At 40.7% G+C, this 24,363-nt stretch overlaps 1 protein-coding gene across 1 annotated transcript in view; it reads right to left on the reverse strand.

Moving 5' to 3' along the window:
* The window catches only part of camk1b (calcium/calmodulin-dependent protein kinase Ib), a 90,104-nt gene that overhangs the window by 11,371 nt on the left and 54,370 nt on the right, over nt 1-24,363 (reverse strand). The window contains exons 3-5 of the mRNA XM_084061606.1: nt 15,091-15,222; nt 5,364-5,438; nt 906-1,044 (exon numbers count right to left, since the gene is read on the reverse strand). Coding sequence (XP_083917732.1) covers nt 906-1,044; nt 5,364-5,438; nt 15,091-15,222 — 346 coding nt within the window. The remainder of the gene's footprint in view (nt 1-905; nt 1,045-5,363; nt 5,439-15,090; nt 15,223-24,363) is intronic.

Consider the following 24,363-nt stretch of genomic DNA (forward strand, 5'->3'; position numbering starts at 1 on the left):
ATGGCTTTTAAAACAACTATCAAAGTCAATCACATCAGTTTACAGGCAGAAAGAAAGGGAAGAGCAAAGCAGCGAGGCAAACAGACTGCTTTCAGTTACTCCTTCTTCCACCAGCTCAGTGACCTTCGTGGTTAGAGAGTGTCCGCCCTGACACTGGGAGGTCGGGGGTTCGATCCCCTGGGACAGGTCATACTAAAGACTATAGGAATGGGACCCAATGTCTCCCTGCTTGGCACTCAGCATCAATGGTTGGACTATGGGTCCAACCAAGTCCCTGAGACGATACAAGTGTCGGCTATATACAAAAAACATATACAAAAAAAGGGGAGGGGGGTCATCTGTCTACCGGGAAACTGGTACTACCTCCTCTTATGGCCTCCAGAAAGATGAGCTTTTAGGGCTGTTTTAAATGAGCCCAGCGAACTGCATTTTTTGAGGGATGGGGTTAGACTATTCCATACCTTGGTGGCCGTACTGTAGAAGGAGAATTTGCCCATGTTTGTTTTATGGGTGGGGTTAGAGTTAGGGTTAGGGTTAAAGATGGGGACTCAGGGGAGTTCAGAATCTCAACAAAAGACACTGGTGTCTACATGACAAGAAAGAGACACCAGCCCAATCTATCAAAGTATCATGCGCTAGACTTCTGGGAGATGAATTGCTGGGCTGGAGCGCCACACCTACCGTACCATCAGCTCCCAGTACTTACCGCACGACTTGCCGCACCCAATCCACCCATGCTACTCACACACTGAGTTTAGCGGTGCCACGGGCTGTAACCCATGACCTTGTGGTCCAAAAAGGCGAGAGCTCTACCGACTGAGCTACACCCGGACACGGTCTAACTAAAGTATTTAGGGTTTAAAGTGGTCAAATATTCCCGTAGGTGAGCCATGCAGCAGACTGACCTTGAGGTCTCGGTGGACGATGCCCATGTCGTGGAGGTACTTGACGGCGTCCAGGATCTGCTGGATGAGCTTACTGGCGTCCTTCTCCGTGTAGAAACCCTTCTCTATGATGCGGTCGAACAGCTCCCCTCCGGACACCCTGCAACGATGGGAGCAACCAGTGTTCATTTTGAGTTAGTTTTAGTCCTATTTTAGTCATCTGAAATGTTTTCCTTTTAGTCGATTTTAGTAGACCAAATCTACAGTTGATTTTGTCAGCAAAAAAGTATTTTGGCAGGCCTTGATGACATCATAATGCCTGATTTTACACTTGGTTGCATGCTGAAAATAGCCAATCTACAAGCTCACAAGTTGTCACAATGCGTCACATGTGAGCTCGGCGGAATTTTGAATACCAGACTTTTAGGACAGAGTATTTCTCCATTGCAGTATTCATACTTTTACTTAAGTGTAAAGTAAAGTAAAAATGTAGTACTTTTTCCACCACTGTTAGTAAGTGACATATTGTGTACTCACTGCCATCCAGCTCTAATGCTCTCACTGTAATTCAACCTGCTCTTAGCCTCCACGACCACTAGGTGGAAGCATTGCCTTATCTAACAGGGGCCATTCTGCCATAATAACACAGACGAACATGACAGCACGCCACACAGCATGCTTCACTCAAGTCATTAGGATTTTTCTGCCACAGAAATCACACAAACACGCTCCCCCACATGCACACGATCACACGTTTAATCACACCATAAATATAGCAGCAGCAGGCATTGAAGAAGTAAGAAGAAGCGAGCGAGGGAGTGCCAAGAAGTACGAGATAATGAGGTTAAAATGTAAAGGAGGAATAGATGAGAGAAACAACTGGGTGGGCATGAAAAGAAAGAGAAAGGCAGACAGAAGGCTTCTAGGTGGTGGTGATGGAGGTGATGGGAGCCTGTTGCTTTATGTTGTTGAGGCACAGATTGGGCTTGTGTCTCTTTTCTTGTCATGTAGACGCCAGTGTCTTTTGTTGAGATGCTGAATTCTTAACTCCCCTGAGTCCCCATCATTTGAGACCTGAAGCCGATTCTACGTGTCTCCTAAATCCTAACAGTTTTCTGAAAAACCTATGTTTCTATATCAGTGGTGTTCAATCTTTTTCATGTCAAGGACCCCCAAAATTATATGTATTTGGCCGAGGACCCCCATCAAAATGTTTTGTTCCAGGAACCCCCCAGAAGCAAAGATTTGAGTTACAAATGTTCGCTTTAAAATATATATATATATATATATTCAAAGATTTGCACACATTTTCACGATTTTTCAAAAATAGCAGATCTACAAGCTCGTAGCGCGGCACTCGGTGCCGCGCTATGAGCTTGTATATCTGCTATTTTTGAATAGCCCAAAGTGTAAAATAATGCTTTTTAGCTCAAATCTAAAAATGACACAATTCCAGGTCTTAATGGGTTAAAAAAACAATTCAGTGACTTTGATTGGTGCAGGGCTGAGCATGGATCAGATAGTAAATACCATAATTTATTCATTTCACTGCAGATAGTCTACATATTACATTTAAAATCATCCTTAAATGCAATTCATTCTTTCAATGCACTAAAATCTTGTTTTATTTGATGGCCTTCCTGCCACTGCCATTTGGCCTTTGTGCCCTCAAAAAATGGACAACACCAAAGGCCAAGTGGCCTTGCCCCTAAAATGACCAAGTTCCAGGCCTGCGTACGTTGCTGTCGGGCAGAAACCTCATATCTCCATTATTTCATCTTTTTTATGTTTTTTTTCCCCATAAATTAATGCCTTACAACTTCATCATACAAGAGTGTCTCACCAAAGTAGTGAAAATAGCTAATCTAACAAGCTTGTTAGATCAGCTATTTTCACTATTTTACTTTTGTTTTAAAAAGGAACATGTTTTTGTTGTTGTAAATACCAGGTTTTCCGGCCGAACATCGACAATAACACCCCCCCCATATGTCACCCTGCCTGCCAGACCACCTGCTGTTTTCACTGGAAACATCCAAACAGTGTGTGCCTCTCCTCTCCCTCCCTATCTCATCTCTGGATCCCTTTTAAGCCCAGATAACACTAGTAAAAAAAAAAAGAACATCCGCACACCCAGATAAAGAAAGGGCGACGCGGTGGTAAAGTCCCTGCCCAGTGCCCACCATCGCGGAGGTTGTGGGTTCGAATCCACTGTGGTGCGTCCGGCTTTGTCGAGCGTCTACTCTACAAGAACACAATTGGCCCGTGTTCGGGGGAGGAATCAATTGGCATAACAACTAAATTGGGGAGTAAAAGGGCTAAAAAGCAAAAAAGTAGACAAAATCAATATTAAAGGATAGCCTGTTCAAAAGAAAGTATTTCATGTGAGCAATGAACGTTTCGGTCGTGTAGATGCCTGAGGAAGGTCTACACGAAACGTTAAAACTCCCATTAAATACTTTCTCTTGAACGTTGCAAGTGGCCGTGTGCGGGTATATCTTTCAATGTTGATTAAGCCCTGATAACACGCCATGGCTTGGTGGTATAGAAAATGACACATTATTATTACCAGATATTATTACCAGTAGTGGAAAGAACATTTTTAACTCAAATCTTTGCTTCTGGGGGGGTCCCTGGAACAAAATATATTGAGGTGGGGGCCGGTGGCCAAATACATATCATTTTGGGGGTCCTTGACATGAAAAAGTTTGAGAACCACTGATATAGCGTTTTTCAGAAAAAACGTTCAAGATTTTGAAGACATTTTTTGAATCGGCTTCAGGTCTTAATGGGTTCAAACACAGTGCGTAAATCAGACCGAATCATCGCACTTATTCTAAACTAAGTTTAGAATTTGCCAGCAGCATGTAACCTTAATTAGTGACTAGTGACCCAGATTTAATTTAATTAACGCCCCCGGAGGACTTCAGAGAGGTGTCCACAACAGAGTGGAATGTGTAGGGCTGCTATAGCGGTAATGAATGGAATCTAAAAATGGTCCAATATAGATTTTTCCAAATTAGATAATGTGGCCCATAAAATAATCAATCGCCCAGTCCTAATCCTCTCTATTCTATTCCTCTGTGTGACAAACCTATACTACCACTTTAAAACCCTCTACACTTAGCTGAACGGAGTCCCTCAGGGCTCTGTACTAGACCCGCTCCCGTTGACCAGCTCACAACGTGCCCGGCGTTGTGCCGCATTCATTGTGAGCTTATAGATCTGCTGCTGTTCACACATGTTCGCCCCCAGAATAGAGACGCTATAGAGGGTTCATGTGGTGAAAAATGGCTAATATTGATTTTTTTTCCCAATTAGATAAATGTGCCCCATAAAATAATCAATCACTAAATCCTCTCGTTTACTACGTTCCTCTGTGACAAACACTGTAGAGTTAATTTATACGCCATCGCACGACCGCGTCACTTGAACAGATCTTTAAGCTAATGAGGCAATAGGTCTCTCTCTCTCTCTCTCTCTCTCTCTCTGTGTGTGTCTCTCTCTCTCTCTCTCTGTGTCTGTCTCCCTGTGTGTGTGTGTGTCTCTCTCTCTCTCTCTGTGTGTGTGTGTGTCTCTCTCTGTGTGTGTGTGTGTGTGTGTGTGTGTGTGTGTGTGTGTGTGTGTGTGTGTGTGTGTGTGTGTGTGTGTGTGTGTGTGTGTGTGTGTGTGTGTGTGTGTGTCTCTCTCTCTCTCTCTCTCTCTCTCTCTCTCTCTCTCTCTCTCTCTCTCTCTCTCTCTCTCTCTCTCTCTCTCTCTCTCTCTCTCTCTCTCTCTCTCTCTCTCTCTCTCTCTCTCTCTCTCTCTCTCTCTCTGTGTGTGTGTGTGTGTGTGTGTGTGTGTGTGTGTGTGTGTGTGTGTGTGTGTGTCTCTCTGTCTCTCTGTCTGTCTGTCTGTCTCTCTCTCTCTCTCTCTCTGTCTGTCTCCGGCGTACTCCCCTGGTGGTTGTTGTGAGAAGGCACGGTGCTCTGTGTGTGTGTGTGTGTGTGTGTGTGTGTGTGTGTGTGTGTGTGTGTGTGTGTGTGTGTGTGTGTGTGTGTGTGTGTGTGTGTGTGTGTGTGTGTGTGTGTGTAAACTTGCATCACTATACTTGTGAGGGCACAATGTCCCCCCTCTAGTAGAATGTAAGACATAGACACGGTGAGGAGCATTTTCCTGGTCCACACAAGGGAAATGGTTGTTTTATGGTTAAAAAAAGATGAAGGTTCTACAACACCGATCTACAACACGCTGCAAGGTGTTGCATTGCTTGCAGATCGGCTATTTTTCGCTAACGTTCTCCTCAGAATAGGAATGCTAGCGTTGAAGTGGTTAATGTAAAAATGTAATTATCCTATCACACAAACATTTGGATGGCCCCCCTCTGTAGTAGCTCTGAGGACCCCCTAGGGGGTCCCGGACCCCCTGTTGAAGACCCCTGCAGTACAGTAGTACTCACATAAAACACATACAGTACACACATGATATATACACAGTACTCACAGCTGCATGATAAGGTAGAGATGAGATTTACTTTCAAAGATGTCCTCCAGGGATACGATGTTGGCATGTTTGATTCTGAAGGAGAGAGAGAGAGAGAGCGAGAGAGAGCAAGACAGTTAAACAAAGTAATACAAAATACATGTAAATGTCTTCTATTTTTCTTATGAAAAGTAGCTTTGGACATACACGGTTGCCACCTGACAGCGGCTCTCTCTATCAATCTATTGATCTATGGCAGGGGTGATGCACCTTTGATGATGGCGAGGGCCACTATATTTCCACACTCACTCCAGAGGGCCACATTGCATATACTCTGTGTCCGTATTTTAACTTTTTTCGCCACACAAAAGTAGCAAAAATAGACGATCTACAAGCTCAAAACGCGTCACAGTGCGACGCGTTTTGAGCTTGTAGATCGGCTATTTTTACTACTTTTGAATCAGAATCCAGATTTTTCTTTGCTATTTTTGAATTGGAATCCTGAAAAGTATTTATTTTTATTTTATTTCAAATGCATTTAGTTATACTTATGTTACCTTTATGGACTTAAATACAAACACATTGGACATAAAAAAAAGACAATAGAATTTTAATACTAGTCATTAAGCTACTAATATAGACTGAAGTAGTTAAAGCGGGTCATGTTTGCATGTTTGGAATTGTAGCGGCTGAAACCAATAATATATCAGTGTTCCGATATTAAACTGTGGGCCGCATTAAGGGAAGGTGGGGGCCGCATGTGGCCCCCGGGCCGCCAATTGCCCATGTATGATCTATAGACACTCACTAGGACTGACCAATATCCTAATCAGGTCTTCTTCCCCTTCATAGTCAATTAGTAGATTAATCAGTTCGTTTGGTTTTATGTTTTTTTTTTGCACATTATCTCTTCATGATGCCAACAACCAACAAAAAACACTTTCCTATCCTAAAGCCTCACCAATAATTACCATACTTTAAAGACCGAAAACCCGAAAAACCTGAAAAGGTGTCATTATGTGCCTATTGTCCTCAAAGTCACTCATCCAACAAGCTTTGAACTGAGCAGATTGGACCTTCCGTTCCAGAAATAATGGCCAAAATATCTTGAAAACGGCCACTTTCACCGATTTTCGATTGAGTTTTGACCATTGTCGCCCGTTTTTCTTTAATAACTTTGAGCTGCATCCAATACATCCACTGCCATTTCCGTCGGCCTTACCGTTGAAATTTCTATTTTGGGAGTAATAGATTTCTTTTTCTTTTTTTCTTCTTCACAGAACCTGAGGCTCGGCCCGGCCCGACTAATTAGCATAGATTTGGGTTCGGTCCTGCCCGGCCCGAAAATGTATGATCGAGTTCGGGCAGAACTTGAGAACTCTAGATTGCATGCAACAAAACACATTTGACAGGTTTGTAGATTTTCAGTGGTTCTCAAAGTGAGATCCACCCAGGGACCCTCCTTGTAGGAGGTTCCAAATAGACCCTTACAGGTCTGCAACTCATCTCTGAGAGTGTAAGTACAGTCTACATTGCAGTATTGATACTTTTACTTAAGTACAACATTTTTGTACTTTTTCCACCGTTGAACATGAATAGGCGGATATGTGATGCGGATGCTGGTTAAATGATATTAGTGTAAAACACACACCAGTTCCTCCTGGGTAGTTATTACAACCAGTGGTGAAAAAAGTAGTCAAATGTTTTACTTATGTAAAGGTATCAATACAGCAATGTAGAAATACTCTGTTACAAGTAAAAGTCCGGAATTATAAATTTACTTGAGTAAAATAATAAAAGTATTGGTATCAAAATGTACTTAAAGTACCAAAAGTAAAACTACTAAAATGTTTGAGAATAGTAGATCTACAAGCTCACAACGCGTCGCATCGCGACGCGTTGTGAGCTTGTAGATCTGCTATTTTCAAATAGCCTAGGTATAAAATTGGGCTAAAGTGGTTAATGTATGTTTTATAAGTTGTAATAATGTATATCTGCAAAGTAACTAAAGTTATCAAATAATTGTAGTGGAGTAAAAGTACAATATTTGTATTGAGTAGAAGTAAAACTATAGGCAATTGGAAATACTCCAGTAAACTAAAAGTACCTCAACATTTTATTTAAGTACAGTACTTGAGTAAATGTACTTAGTTACTTTACACCACTGCTTAAGAGTACCTTTTCCACCGCTGAACATGACTAGGCGGATATGTGATCATGCTGGTTAAATGATATCAGTGTAAAACACACACCAGTTCCTCCTGGGTAGTTATTACAACAATGCAGGAAATGGACTCTGTGTGAAAATAGTTTAGCTCTCCACACAGACATGATAAAGAGCATGTAGAGCTCCAAGCGTCACACGTTTTTTTGTGGTGAGATTAAAACACATTGTTAATGGGAGATAAACAGTGCACAGCAGACTCACATTTCTTTACAATTGCTCTGAGTAAAAGGCCTCTATTCAAAATGTCCTTACAACACATTTAATCCGGGAACACATCTGTGTCATCTTAGATTTCAACCACTTTAACCATTATTTTATACTTTGGCTATTCAAAAATAGCAGATCATAGAGCGGCACCAAGTGCAGCGCTACGAACTTGTAGATCTGCTATTTTTGAAAAATCTTGAACATTTGTGCAAATCTTTGAATATATATATCTTTAAAGCAAACATTAGTAACTTAAATCTTTGCTTCTGGAGGTCCCTGAAACTAAATATTTTACAAATGTTTGCTTTTAATAATATGTATTCGAAGATTTGCACACATTTTCACGATTTAAAAAAAATAACAGATCTACAAGCTCATAGTGCACTCGGTGCCGCGCTATGAGCTTGTACACCTGCTATTTTTGAATAGCCAAACAAATCTAAAATGACACAGATGCATTCCCAGTCTTAATGGATTAAAGTACAACAACAAAAAAGTTGCATAGTGACATGCGGTCCTGCATAGTGACATGGGGTCCTGCATAGTGACATGGGGTCCTGCATAGTGGCATGCAGAGCCCCCAGTTGGCTGAAGGCCATATTCTGATGCCCCGCGTATATAAGTAACCACATGGCCTGGTGATAAGACATGGGCACATGATGGCCACATGAGTCACCAACATTGCAGGCATATTTTATTTATGTTGTGTGTGTTAACACTGTCTGTGGCCCTAAAGTCCAGGGAGTCCAGGGAGGGAGTCCCCAGGTAAATGATTGATACACAAAACAGACCTGTATGGGTCTGTGACGGCACGAGAAATCAATCGATTGTATTTCGACTTGGATCAGACAGACAGACAGACAGACAGACAGACAGACAGACAGACAGACAGACAGACAGACAGACAGACAACTGCCTTTTTTCACTGACGAAAACTAAATAAAAACTAAGCTATGATAACTAAAATTAAGACTAAATACATTGTCAATTTCGTCAAGAAATAAAAACTAGACTAAAATGTTAGGGAGTGACTAGTTGAGAAGAGATCCAGTAGAATTAAAATACATGTCATTTTATGCTTGTTTGTGCCGCTCAGGTGTTGCACTCTGAAAATAGCAGATCTACAAGCTCACAAGATCGCTATTTTCAGCATGCAACCAAGTGTAAAATCAGGCATTACGATGCCATCAAAGCCCGCCAAAATACATTGTAGTCGACTACGATTTACACTGTAGATTTAGTCGACTGAAATCTTACGATATTTGGTAGACTAAAACATTTCAGATGACTAAAATATGACTAAAACTAAATGGAATTTTATTCAAAAGACTATGACTAAAACTAAATGAAAACGTGCGGTCAAAATCAACACTGGTTGAGAGGTTTTCCACGTTTACTTTTCAATGGGGTGACATCACGTTCTCTTTCTGTATTGCAGCTGTAAGCCGTTTGTGTGGGTTCGAGGCACTGTAGACAGTCAATGACAGATCATATAACCCAAGGCCAACTCTCTCTCTCTCAACTGTTCTAGCGTTCTATGAGTCAGCCTGCCCTGAGCTCAAGCCAGATTACAACAGAGAGACTATAATGTCAAATCCAGGAAAACCCCATCAGCTTCCACACTGACACATTCTGTAGTTATTCACCTGCTACAGTATAAGATCCATGCACAACACACTGGTCTATCTATGGATAGATCTACCATGTCCGCATCTGTGTGACTTTATATATTTCTTTGGCTCATAGCGCGGCACTCAGTGCCGCGCTATGAGCTTGTATATCTGCTATTTTTGAAAAAGTGTAAATCTTTGAATATATGTATTTTCAAAGCCAACATTTGTTAACTGTCAAATGTCTCAACAAATGTCTTCATTTTTCTGAAAAGCTATTGTTGCTACTGTATATCAGTGGTGCTCAAACCTTCTCTTGTCAAGGACCCCCAAAATGATGTTTTTGGCCACCGATCCCCATCAAAATATGTTGTTCCAGGGACCCCCCAGAAGCAAAGATCCCGGGTTCCCCCCAGAGTTAGTGTCGAAGTGTCCTTGAGCAAGATGCTAAACCCCAAATTGCTCCCGATGAGCAGGTTTTCCTTGCATGGTTTCCTCCGCCATCGGTGTATGAATGTAATGCACAATCTATGCTTTGGATAAAAGCGCTATATAAATGCACCGTTTACCATTTTACCATTTACAAGCTCATAGCGCTATGAGCTTGTAGATCTGCTATGTTTTAATAGCCAAAGTATAAGATAAATGGTTAAAGTGGTTACACAGATGCGTTCACGGTTTTAATGCGTTAACTGCTAAGTGAGCAGACACATCAACATCAGCGATTCCCAACATGTGGGCTATTATAGGGACATGAGGATATAGCACAGATCCAGAAAAGTTCAGGAACCACTGATACACTACAGTACAACATGATCACACAGCTGCCAACTCTCACCGAGTGTGACACATAAAACAAATCACCCTGCTTATCATGCACTCATGCAGACATCTCCTATTTCTCACACCGTGTGACCCCTGCTCCAAAAATGTCACCCCTGAAAATCTCTTAATCGCAACATGTTGTGAGCTTGTATATTAGGCTATTTTCAGCACGCAACTGGATATAAATTAAGCTTTAGGATTAAAGCGGTGAACACCACTAGCATGATGTATAACGTGTCCTGTGACCTGCACTATAAGCTTTTTCCTCCCTCCATTTACTTCCATTGCCAGCGGTCAGGATGGAACCATTTATATGGGTTGCGAGTACATATATACTTGTTTTCTAGTTTCCTATATTTAAAATAGGAATATGTTTATGTCATAAGATTTTCACACAGAAAAAAATCAACACGAAAAAAATGTAATGTAAAAAAAAATAACCTTTTAAGAAATAGTGAAAATAGCAGATCTATAAACTCACAATGAATCAGCGTCGTGTTGTGAGCTTGAAGGTCAGCTATTTTCCCTATTTTTTAAATAGGCCTTATGTGGTTATTAAGTCATAATATATTTTTTGTTAGTTGGGGTCCTGGCTGGGAAGACACCAAATGTTATCTTCTGGGTCTAAAGCTGAAAATGTTTGGTAACCCCCGTTCTGAACGGTCTATAATCATCATACAGTACCAGAGGGTAACAATGAAATACAGCATCAACGTACAGGCGAGCAGCGAGGATCTTACCTCTATTTTTACCCACACCACTGGGGATAGGCAGTGTTGGCAGATTTTGCGAGAGAAATAAGCAACCAGGTCTATGCAAACAAGCCCAAAAGAAGCGACTATTATGGGCCACATGAGCACTTCAAACCTATATACGTAGGCTATTTGAAAATAGCCGATCTACAAGTTCACAACACGTCGGGGGGGGAAAAAAGTGGAATATTTTTTGAAACATTTTAACAACACAAATCTGGTATGGGGGTCCCTGGCAAAAAATATAATTTCAGATGGGGGTCCGTGGACAAATACAAATTAATTTGGGGGTCCATGACATAAAAATGTTTGAGAACCACTAGTTTAAACAATAATCAAACTATTTGGAAGCAATGCCCAAATAAGCAACTATACTTTAGACAAAAAAGAAAACGCCTAATATTTACAAGCAACTTCACAGAAAAACAAGCCCAAAGTCACTTATAATAAGCAGACCTGGCAACACTGGGGATAGGTTGTTTATGTACCACTTTGACTATATTTATACCTGCTAACAAACACTATTAATATACTGTTAGCACACTTTATTTTTATACCTGTTAATAGCTCATACGATATGCCAGGGCAGGGACCCTCATAATTGAAGAATATTTTTTTACGCCGTGGCTCTATAGCAGTGATTCTCAACCTTTTTATTTCTGTTTGTTTTGATACTTTGTCACGAGCGCACGCTCAATATAGTTTCTAGATTGGGGGAGCTGCGCACGCTTGTACTTTTCACCATATCTCACAGTACCTGTGAGTCACATCACATGTATGCATCTGTGACTTTGTGGATAGAAGTCGATGTGCAGACATACATTTTTTGGAGGGGGCATTATCCTAAAGCCAATCAGAGCAAGGGTATTCACTATTGCAGGTGGTCCCCAGCTAAATGATGGAGAGTTGGTAACCAAATGGACCCTTATTAGATCTTTAAACTCTTGAGAGCGTTTCATTCATTCATTTCATTTTAAGCTCTAAAGAGTTACATTATTGTTAAACATCTGCATTTACTTAATTAAAGAATTGTTATTTTGATCAACGTTTGCCTATTATCTCTCCTATGGTACCAACATCAATACAGCTTCGTATCCAACGACAACAAAATATTCTACGTTTTGGGTCTGAGAGTCTAAATCTCATCAAACAGTCCGTGGAATATCGCATAAATAATGGACCTAGATATGAAAAAAGTTGAAAACCACTGTCCCAAAGCCAATCAGAGCAAGGGCATTCACTATAGTATGAATCTTCAATCATAAGTGTATGATTTTCTTTTCACTTCACAAAACGTGAGCACATTTTGTACAATGTACTGCAGTGGCGCATGTACTGTTTTGAGAACCAACTAAAAGTGGGGTCCCAAGTGGGGTTTCGCAGGGGGTCCACAGCTATAAATGTGCTAATAGGCCTAGAGCATTACAATCATTTTAACCACTTTATCCATACGTTGGCTATTAAAAAATAGCATATCTACACAAGCTTGTACATCAGCTCTTTTTGAAATGTTTTTGAATTTTTTAACACAAATATTCTCTTCTGGTGGTCCCTGGACCCTGGCACAAACTATTTTCAGATGGGGGTCCGTGGCCAAATACATTTAAATACAATTTGGGGGTCCCTTGATAACCACTGCTGTCTAAATAATATTTGCACTACATTAGCTCGACTACATGTGAACAACACACCTTCACACACGGGTAAGTAACACTTCATGAAATCAGTGCTTCTCTCTCTACAGTATCCATGGCAACCTGGAGGGGAGGGATCACTAGACAACAAACTTCAGATAAGGAGAGACCAAAGACCGTTAGGTGGAGTTTTCTCTAGATCAGTGTTTTGCTTTTTTATGGGTTCATGGGAGTTTGCTTTTTGATTACGGCTAACATCTTGATGTGTCTTGGGTGTTTGGGACTGTTGTCTGTATATTGTAAGGTAAATATTAAATTGTAACCATGTTTTTACAATTATTTTGACTGTTTTGTTATGAGGTATTACACCATATGATTGAGATTGATTTTTAAACATTATTTTAAACATTATTTTGTTTGTATTTTTTAACTGTTTGATACTGTTTGATACTGTCATGTAGGCTACTGTAATATGTTCAATAATAATAATGTTCAAAAAATAAAACAAATTCTTCCAAAATCATAAAAAATACTTTTTAAGAAATAGTGAAAATAACAGATCTACGAGCTTATAGATCAGCTATTTTAACAATTTTTGAAATAAGGCTTAAGTCAAGTGATTCATTGATGAGTTTTTTTTTGGGGGGGGGGGGAGACACCAAATACGTACTGTACATACAGTAGGTTAGATGATCTTGAGCTGAAGAGTTTGGGGAACCACGGCTCTAGAATTCATCCCCATTCGACAAACTCTGCAAAATTAAGCTTCTCCTGCCCCCGTACGTACCTACGTACGTACGTACCTCATTCCACACCTTAGGAGGGATGGCTGTACACTGTGTCTCCTGTAACCCAGGCAACAAGAGCACTATAAATAGCTTAGGGCCCAATGTAGTTCAGTCATTTCCGCCGTTAGCCATGCAATTCATCCCCCCTACCCCCCCCCACACTTGTAAAGAGAGGTACTGTATTTGAGCAGTGGTGGTAAAAGTACTTTTTTTCTTTTACTCAAGTAAAAATATCAATACTGCAAAGAAGAACTACTCCGGTCCGGTAATCAATATTTACTTGAGTAAAAGGACAAAGTATTGGCATCAAAACAAACTTAGAGTATCAAAAGTAAAAGTACTCATTATGCACATATTTTCACATATTTTGAAAATAGCAGATCTACAAGCCGGTCAATGTGACGTGTTGTGAGCTTGTAGATCGGCTATTTTCAAATAGGGCTGAAGTGGTTAATGTATGTTTTGTAACAATAATCAAAATCTACAGAGTAACTAGTTTGTAGTGGAGTAAAAAGCACTATATTTGTCTCTGAGATGTAGTGGAGTAAAGTGAAAGAAAATTGGAAATACTCCAGTAAAGTAAAAGAACCTCAAAATTGTACTTAAGTACAGTACTTGAGTACATGTACTTGGTTACTTTGCACCACAGTATTTGAGTGCTGATGCTTGCCTTTGGTGTAATTGTTACACATCATCAACACAGTACAATCACCAATATATCTATCACCAGATAGAACCACTAGGGAAGCTAAAGTGGAGAGACACTGGCTGATTAAGGTAGAAAGAAAGGATCACTTTGGTTTACGGGAACTTTGGTCTGGGGGCGGCTTTCGTTTCAAGCAAGATTGTGATGATGCAAAATGATGAAAATGGTAATTCTGCAGACTGTAACAGTTATGCCACGATGGGTCAGCTTCTTCTGGAGAATCTGGAGTGGTTATTTAACTCTTTGCCCTATTTTGGGGAGACAGGTGCAATAAAGCACAGGTAACGGCTTACTTGTTCACATACACGTACTGTATGTTTTGTTACTTAGATTTGTTTGTGCTTCAATACAAATGACAAGAACGTTATTTAGATGTTGTTTTAGACAGATGCCAGGTGTGACATTTACCTGATATCCTAGTGTCTTTCAAGCAGTAAATTGTTTTCCTTTGCACTCTACTGACGTGACCATTTACACTGTCGTTTGTCGACTAGGGTTCACACCATTTATCTGGCTCTTGTAATTCATTCTGGATAAGAGAATCTGCTGAATGCCTGAATTGTAAATTGTAACCCGAGTACCTGTGGTGCAGTGCACAGCTTGAACACCAACATTCCAGGGGAGGTAAATGTAATTACCCATCTTCTTTGTACTGTACATGTTTGTATTGGTTGATGACATGTATTATTGTGTACATCTTTTATGCAATGTTGATTAATTGAATACATAGGACCACAATGGAAACAATTCCACCAGGACTTTTTTGTGTTATCCTTTTGGCCTTAATGTCTTACTGTACCACGTGCTGTTTACATTTCGGACTAATAAAGTATTCAATCAATCAATCAATCAAAATTTTGCATCTCTCCTCCCGCATCGGCTCAAGGCAATTCTAACTCTGGAATTTATTGTCAATTCAAACTTCCTCAGCTTCCCGCCGAGTCACGCCATGCACGACTAACCACAAAACTAGGGCCCTACAACCTTGCATTCACTTACTTGTGCAGGACGGCGATCTCATTCTCGATGCTGGTCTCCTTGCCCTCGAGGGCTTTCTTGGGGATGCATTTGATGGCCACCAACTTCTGGGTCCTCTTCTCTTCCGCTAGGACCACCTCGGAGAAGGCACCGCTGGAAACACAAACAACACAGGCCAGTCCGTCAGAACTCAGTCCATCATATTAACCACACTGTGTTTACCAGTGGTGGAAAAAGTACTGTGAGCTTGTAGATCTGCTATTTTCGGCGAATGTTTTGCCCCGGAATAAGGTTGCGAGAGTTCAAGTGTTTAATGTAAAAAATTTAAAAAAACAGTTGGCCAACATCCCTACTAGTCTTCAAAAGTCTAGTAGGTCCCTAGTAAGTCTTTAAAAATGTGTCCCAACCCACTGTTTTGGAACCACTGGTTTAAAGACTAGTAGGGATGTTGGCCAACTGGCCCCAGATCAGAGTTTGTGGGTGTAAAAAGTGTAAAAGTGACAGAAGGAGACAGAAACTTGAAGGATAACATGGGGGCAGAATGTGTGACAGTTTACATGTTGATCATTCTTTCTGCTCTGCTTCCTAGATAACACTCACTCAGCTCCTCCAGAGGAAAGTGGAATTCTGTTCCAAGGGGATTTTCCACTATAAAATGATGATGTCTTACCCTGGATTTGAACCCGACCCAGGTCTCCTGCGCAAGTGCTGATTTTTTAAAATTCTATACCAATGTGCTAATAGAGCCTGCCTGCTTGCTCAGAGGAAGAAATTGCATTTTGACCTTCAGGTCAAACCAGAAACAGGATTGTGTCAAAGGTTGTGTCCAACCTGGACTCAGGATCTAAATGTGTCAATATAATGAGGGAGTCGGTGACAGGGGAGGCTTTTGACATTAGTTTAACTTTAACCAATATTTTATACTTTGACTATTAAAAAAACATCATGATTTAAAAAAAATAGCAGATCTAAAAGCTCATCACTACGTGCCGCGCTATGAGCTTCTAGCAATTTTTGAAAAATCATGATAATTTGTGCAAATCTTTGAATACATATATATTTTTAAAGCAACATTTTTTTTTAGATGAGGGGGTCCTTGACATGAAAAGGTTTGAGCACCACTGATATAGCAACGTACGTTTTTCAGAAAACTGTTGGCCTCAGGTCTTAATGGATTATAAAGTAGGACTTCTTTAGTTAAGCTCACATTAGGATTGCACACCACGTAAACACAACAACTTACTCTCTCAATTCTGCTCTCCGCCTAAAACAATAAATTAAGAACAAGCGTCAGAGAGGTAGACCTCAATTCACCCATGCTGTGACTAAACAAGAGAACTGCTACATTTTCCCATGACCCGGCAAAACAGTAGAGCAACAGACATCACTCGCGACTCGGTTCAAATCCCGGGGGGGTTTGGCTATAGTCCCTTTAAAGCACACATGCTGTAACTATATACAGCATATAGGCCAGGGTGTCATTCCTCAGTAGCTGTAAAGAGAGGGTACAAACCAGACAGAACAAGGAAAGAGGTTGTGGTGTAAAGTAACAAAGTACATTTACTCAAGTACTGTACTACTGTAAAATTTTGAGGTACTTTTTACTTTACTGGAGTATTTCCATTTTTTTTTGTACTTTTACTTCTATTCCACTACATCTCAGAGGCAAATATTGTACTTTCACTCCACTACGATTATTTGACCACTTTAGTTACTAGTACTTGGTAGATTTTGATTATCATTACAAAACATACATTCCACTTCAGCCCTGTATACATTTCGTCCATTTGAAAATAGCCGATCTACAAGCTCACAATGCGACGCATTGTGAGCTTGTAGATCTGCTATTTTTGCTTTCATTGCCTACATTTGAAAACTTGTGAAATGGGATAATCTGCATAATGAGAACTTTCTACTTTTGGTACTTCAAGTACATTTTGATACCAATACTTTTGTACTTTTACTCAGGTAAATTTTGAATTCCAGACTTTTACTTGTAACAGAGTATTTCTACATTGCAGTATTGAAACTTTTACTTAAGTAAAAAAAATGCGAGTACTTTTTCCACCACTGGAAAGAGGCGTTCTAGTTGGAAAGAGAATGTATTGTATACTATATCAGCTTCACTTTCCCACTCTTTGGAAAATCCAGTCTTTTCTTCCGAACCGTGGTTTACTTGTGTTGACACTTGAAACGTCTAGTGTTACTTGGAAGCAGGCCAGAGAGTCGGTGCATTCTAGTAAATGTTGTCGTGTTTTGTCGTCTCCAGACAACACACTGTTAAATCCTGAGTGTTCATTTGAATCTCAGAGTGAACACATGGACCCGAGGGGTTAGGGGGTTAGGGTTCTCACATTTAACACTAATGTTCAGTCCCAAAGTATGCATTTAAATCAATAAATCGTCTCTCATATTTTATATATTCACTATTGGTGATAGATTGTGCATGATACATATGCTTTTATTTATACTGTTTTATATTCATCTTATTTTATAATTAGTGTTATACCTTACTACTTCATTTGTATCTATCTACTCTACCTCTATCTGTTTTTCATGCCTACTAGCTGCGGTGCTGAACTGGATCAATTAAGCTCAATCAATTAATCAATGAAACTCAGTCAGAGCTCTGAGGTCAGCTGACCAGTCACTGCTGGTTTTTTACTAAGAACCCAACTGAAAAAAACAGGGGTGACCGTGCCCAGGGTTGCATTGCATCATGGGACGGCCTTGCACGCCGTGCATGAACCTATTTGACCAGGAGTACGCCCAGGCACACGCATAAGATTTTAAACGAGTTTAAATTCACACCTCAACAAAGTTTACAAAGGCTCCCGACTCACACCAGGGGGATTAACATAGGAATGAGCCTAGACGCATAGCAATTGTTCATTGTGTGACCTGCAGTGTAGGTGTTAAGCGACGTGCGCGTCACGTCATTAAAATAGAGTGCAACCACGTTCCAATTCACCATTGCAACACTGACCGTGCCTTTGTGGCGGCCGCACAAAACCTTTTCAGGTGGGGGGGGGGGGGTCCACGGCCAAATACATATTATTTTCAGGGTCCTTGGCACAATAAAGTTCGAAAACTACTGATTTAGAAGGCATTTGTATAATGTATGCCTTCTAAATCAGTAGTTCTTACACTTTTTACAAGATTTTTCAAAAATGTTTAAAAGAAATAGCAGATGTACAAGCTCACAGCGCGGCATGAAGTGACGCACTGTGAGCTTGTATATCTGCTATTTTTAATACCGGTACAGTAGATGCAAAAATATCTAAAATTAAACTAAAATGACACGCTTTGGGAGTGTATCTTCCCTTAGTGAAGCGGACATGCTTGGGCATGTGCCAGGATCCTGTGTTTTCCTGCTTGTGTACACTAGGCCAATCGACAAAGATTGCAAACATCCTGCTTGAGGGTGGATGTCATGAGATACTGTAGTAGTTTGTCTTTTGTTTGCATGTGCCTGTGTGTGGTGTTGTGCAGCGTGTGTGTGTGTGTGTGTGTGTGTGTGTGTGTGTGTGTGTGTGTGTGTGTGTGTGTGTGTGTGTGTGTGTGTGTGTGTGTGTGTGTGTGTGTGTGTGTGTGTGTGTGTGTGTGTGTGTACAGTACTTGTCTTACTATACTTGTGAGGGTCAAATGCACCCCAAATGCAAGTAGAATTTGAGAAATAGACATGGTTTCATGGTTAAAAAAGATTTGGGGAGTAAGGGCTTACAATTAGGAAAAGATTCAGATTAGGGTTCATTTCAGAAGGTATATTTAGGGGTTAGGGTTAGAGAGTTATGCCTGATTTATAGTTAGTTGTGCGGCAAAAAATAGCCGATCTACAAACTCATAACGTGCTTGTAGGGTTGGCTTCAGGGTTATAGGGTTAAAATGTAAAAAAAAAAAAAAATCTTAAATTTTTTATCCCGCGATTTTGTAACCCATTTTTTTCACCCAGTGCCAATTATTGTCTAAGTAATCCTGGGCGCTACACTCCCTCTGCCAGCCTAGGGAGAGCCTAGAGCCAAGCTCATGCCTCCTTCAATGCATGAGAGCTAGCAAGCCGCTTCTTACAGTACATATAAATAACATTTAAAAAATGCAGTTCATAACATCACCGTACTAAAATGTTGATGTCCTCACAAGAATAGTAAAACAAACGGTGTGTGTGTGTGTGTGTGTGTGTGTGTGTGTGTGTGTGTGTGTGTGTGTGTGTGTGTGTGTGTGTGTGTGTGTGTGTGTGTGTGTGTGTGTGTGTGTGTGTGTGTGTGTGTGTGTGTGTGTGTGTGTCTTTAGCGACTGCTTTATCTCCTCTGTCAATGATAGCTGCTGTGTGGCCAGAGTGAAAGCACATTCAGTAACGTCCCAGGACAGGATTCACAAGGACCTAATCGGGAGCACAAACACGGAAGAGACAGACTGCTTGGCTGCATTCCACAGTCTGAAGAAAGAAGACACAATGATGTGACTTAAAGGCCTACTATAAAGGATTACCGCCTCAATACATAAGAACACGGTCAACTTCTAGAGCAGTGGTTCTCAAATGTTTTAATTTCAAAGACCGCTGTTTGTTTGTTTGTTTGTTTATTAAGGGATCCCCATTAGAGACGAATGAGCCTCTAGTCTTCCTGGGGCCCTGAACAAAGCAAATGCAATATAAATGTACAACTAAAAATACAAATTAAAGTAAAACGAGAAAAAGTGCTCCTCAAAGAACAGGTCTCCGCCAGGTCAGGTACGCTATTGTGGCCTCCTGGTGGCGCTATAATAAGCCAATGTGAAAAGGGTGCCATTTCTTCTTAAGGCTTTCACGGCAATCGGACACGGCATTCATGATTTGAGGCATTTTGTTCCAAAAATGTATTTTGCTAAATTAGACATGCAGGTGGCGCTATAACAGGCCAATGTGAAAATGGTGGCATTGCTTCCTCGGCCTAGTGGGAATGTGCGTGTGAAATTTCACGGAAATGGCAAGCTGCATTCATGATTTGAGGCATTTTGTTCAAAACGGACCAATCTGGAAAATCCGACAGATCCGTGTTGAATATAGAGATACTGTGTACCAATTTGCATGGTTAATAAAATCTGTATGAGTACTATCAAAAAATGGGATAAATCAGCCTCCTGCTGGCGCTTATAACAGGCCCATGTGAAAAATTTGGGGCAGAGGTTATGAATTGGCATCCAGGGAGTGTGTGTGCACAGTTTCGCAGCGACCGGCCCAACAGTGCCGGAGATTAGCTGCTAACGGACGGTCAGGACACATGGACGGACGGACGGACAGGGTGCAAAACATACTCTCTCGCCATGCCTTTCGGCCTACCGGAGACAAAAAAACAAAATTAAAATGAACAAAAAGATAAATTAACATTATAAAATCAAATCCAAAAAACATTAATTCAAGTCTCTATGGGGTGGCTAATCGATAGAAAAAAAGTCATTTTGGGGGTGAACTACCCCTTTAATTAGTTTGTGCAGGGGTGCCAAATGTTTTCGCACAGCTATAGAGAATGGATGCTCAACCACAAAACACGCCTGCATTGTTGTTTATCTCCCAACACAGACATTGACAGGAGATGACCTTAGAGGTCAGGTCACCATTATTTGCTGATTTTGCTCCGATCTAATTTCACACTGTAAAAAAACCCTGAGCGTTCATTTCACCTCTGAGAGTGTACACGTGGAACCAAATGGACCCCTGTGTAAGGGTCCATTTGGTTCCACGTGTACACACAGAGTTATAACAACACTCAATTCTACAGTGCACCGGCCCTCACAACTACTGTACCTTGCTGAGAGAACAAAGGGCCTCTCTGTGTCCCTAATCAACTCTACTCATCGCGAGGACAGCTCTCCCATGTTCAGTCATGTCCACAAGACAGCACCCCCCCCCCCCCCCCCTTCATTCACACTCCACCCACCTCTCTGTTCCCTCTGTTTGTGACAAATATGGGGGGAATGACAGTCATTCATTCTACTATTATGCCAAAAAAAAAAGTGGAATGCCCTACCGCCATAAGCCATCAAAAAGTGTGACTCCTTAGTCTACTCTACCCTCCTTCAAAACCGCCATAAAAGAGCACCTGTCTTGGCACGCATTGCTTTTATTCTACCCTAATCTGAAGCAATCATGAAAAAAGCATTTCATGAACAAAAATGGTTAGGGTGTCTGGTTAGGGTGATTAGTCACACACAATCACTGAGAGACACTCCTACAGAGGAGTGTGATTGTGTCACACCTGTGAACATGAAGGGGTGTATATAGCCTATAGAAGAAGATGTTGGTATCATTGCTGGAAGGTGATGAAGGTCCAGACGGACCGAAACGTCTCTCAATCTGAATAAAAACTGCTGCTGCTGCTGAGCAGGAGCAGTGTGTGGGATTTTTGTCCATGAAATACTTTTTTCATGATTGCTTCATCTGAAGTGGATGTGCGAATATTTCCTTTGCGTAGATTCTACCCTAATCTAAAATCTTTCCTCGCCAAATTCTTCTTCTAGTGGGCTGTGTGGCTATTACTCATCACGGAAAGAGAAAAGGGGGGGGGGGTTAACAATAGTTTTTGTGTTGCGTCCTCAGGACGGTTTCTGTGATTACTGCACAAAAAGGCCCCCTTTGTGCAGAACAAGGAGCTCTATTTATGGAACAGCTTCAATGTTCTTCCAATGTCTCTGACCTTAGACCACACAATGATTGATTGTGTCTGCAAAGTCATTACAGCAGATGCTTCTACGTACTGTAGAAGGACTGTGAAGTTCAGAGCTCTTACCCACTCCAACCCCCAGCGCACGCAGCGACTCCCAACCTGTGGGGTTGGGAATATCAAAAAGAATGAATGTAAAAAAGGACAATGTCCCACTTGATCACACTACGGGGTCACACAAAAGCATCAAAAGTAGCAGATCCACAAGCTCGAAACGCAGCGCAAAGTGACACGTCTTGAGCTTGTAGATCTCTCAAAAGTAACCATTTTAGCCCGTAAACGAACGTAAACAAAGTTGAAGTTTGTCTATGTGCTAAAAGAGTGACTTTGAGAGCTGTTTTACCGTACAATGTAAGTCAACGAGGAGAATATTTTGAATGATCAATTTCTAATCAATGGAGCAATTATGTTTGATTTCTTGTCCAACTTTGGAGTTACATCATGGCAAGGTAACTACACGACCTAAACCTCTACCAAAGTGTTCTTGCCCTTTAACTAAGTGCTAGAGGGTAAGAACTAAGTAAGTACTGTAATAAGTATAAAGTAATAGAGGGTTTAAGTGGGTAAATCAATGCGGTCTCAAGTCACATAACGCACAAAGTGGCGTCAAATGGGAATATTACAATGTTTCATAAGCGTCTTCTCTTCAAAGGCCATCTCCCAGTCCCAGACATATTTAGTTTTGAGTGGCCGACGCGACGGCATTATGTCGGTTCTAAAGGGTTCTTTTGTGACACAGAACGACGTCTTGAGCTATAATAGATGAGTCTAAGTCGTAACCGTCCAGGGACTTGAGGTGCCGTGGTCGTGTCGTCAAGAGAGAAGAAGACATTATTATTATTAGCCCAATCAATCCGGAAACGCATTTTAGATTTTTAACTATAACCAGCATTTTATATTTGGGCTATTAAATGGACTATTAAAAAAATGCAGATCTACAACCTCATAGCGCGGCACCGAGTGCCGCGCTATGAGCTTGTAGATCTGCAATTTTTTCTTTTTTTTTTAAATCATGACAATTTTTATAGCGAACATTTTTAACTCAAATCTTTGCTTCTGGGTTTTCTATAAATGTCTTCTAAATCCAGGTTTCTACTGTAAAAATATTATTTGAGTTACAAATGTTCACTTTCAAAAATATATTATATTCCAAGATTTGCATTTTCTTTTTCAAAAATAGCCAAAGAAATCTAAAGCGACACAGATGCGTTCCCGGTTTGAATGGGTTAGGCTGTTACGAGTTTTGGGGGCAGAATAATCCAGCTAGGAAGGAGGATGTAAAAGTGGTTCAAAGTCTTAACTGGAGCATTTTGTCGGATGTCCTTCACAAACACTTTAACAGACCGTGGATGATCTCTACGGAGCTCTCAACTCTTGGTTAATAAAAGTATAGAACAGTGTTTCTCATCTCAAGGACCCCCTAAATTGATATGTATTTGGCCACGAACCCCCATCTGAAAAAGTTTTGTGCCAGGGATGCCCCAGAAGACAAGATTTGTGTTCAAAAATTCAAAGATTATTCAAAATGTGTTGATATTTTTCAAATATTTTCAAAAAGTCTTTTCTGAACATATATGTTTTCAAAGGGATTTAAAGGATATGATAGTATCACCTTGTCGAATAGACTTGGGTAGCAACAGGGCATTCCAGAGTTTAGGAGCTTTGAACCTTTCACAAACTTCATTCTGCAGCATGTTCTTGTGTCAAATGAAGCGACGTCTCAGAATATGAACATAATTTACTATTTACTATTTAAAATGTACAATTCAGGGATTTAGCTTAATCCAGAGCGATTTACAGTAAACAAGGACAACATGAGGTAATACATCAAATGCATAGAACTAGTAATCTAGGATCATAAACCAAGAACCTTGGTCATCACTCTAAACAGTATAATATCATAATCTCTATAATCTGTACATTTTATTACATTATGAAATTATACACAGTTACACAATAGGATACCTTGTCAACAATGACCTGGCATCTCCCTACATAACATGCTATCTAAACGGCATTTTAGCCTTTGCATAAGCCTGCAAGGTCGTGAAGGCTAGGGCAAGTGCTACGGGCTGAGGTGGAGTCTGAAGAGGTGAGTCGGCGGAAGATAATGAGACACTAGCAGAGGTGGAAAAAGTACTCACATTTTTTACTTAAGTAAAAGAATCAATACTGCAAAGTAGAAATACTTAACAAATAAAACTCCGGAATTCAAAATTGGAACTGGATCCTACCCCCCCCGTCCCCCCGTCCCGTCCCCATTTATAAACAGACTAGAAATGATCATTACACCTCCTATGAACAGCCAGTACCTGCAGTACATTAACTGAGTTGATGAGTAGCGAAGATCAATTAAATTCAGATCAGCTGCTCAGCCAACCCACATTAACAACAACCTGATGTCTGGCATTTGAAAGAAATTGGATAATGTCACCGTTCATGATTGTTATGATAATAAGGCTGAGAATAAATCGGCACACTTACAACTGTTGAAGTACAAACTATGAATTGTATGGGTATTATTATTAGCTTATCCAGCTCTATGCCTATTGCCTCTAGTCAGTAAAGTGGGTTTGTTGTACGACCTAAAATAGCA

The sequence above is a fragment of the Gymnoscopelus microlampas genome, assembly GCF_963454915.1.
Source record: "Gymnoscopelus microlampas genome assembly, chromosome: 7".
In the NCBI taxonomy this organism is placed as follows: domain Eukaryota; kingdom Metazoa; phylum Chordata; class Actinopteri; order Myctophiformes; family Myctophidae; genus Gymnoscopelus; species Gymnoscopelus microlampas.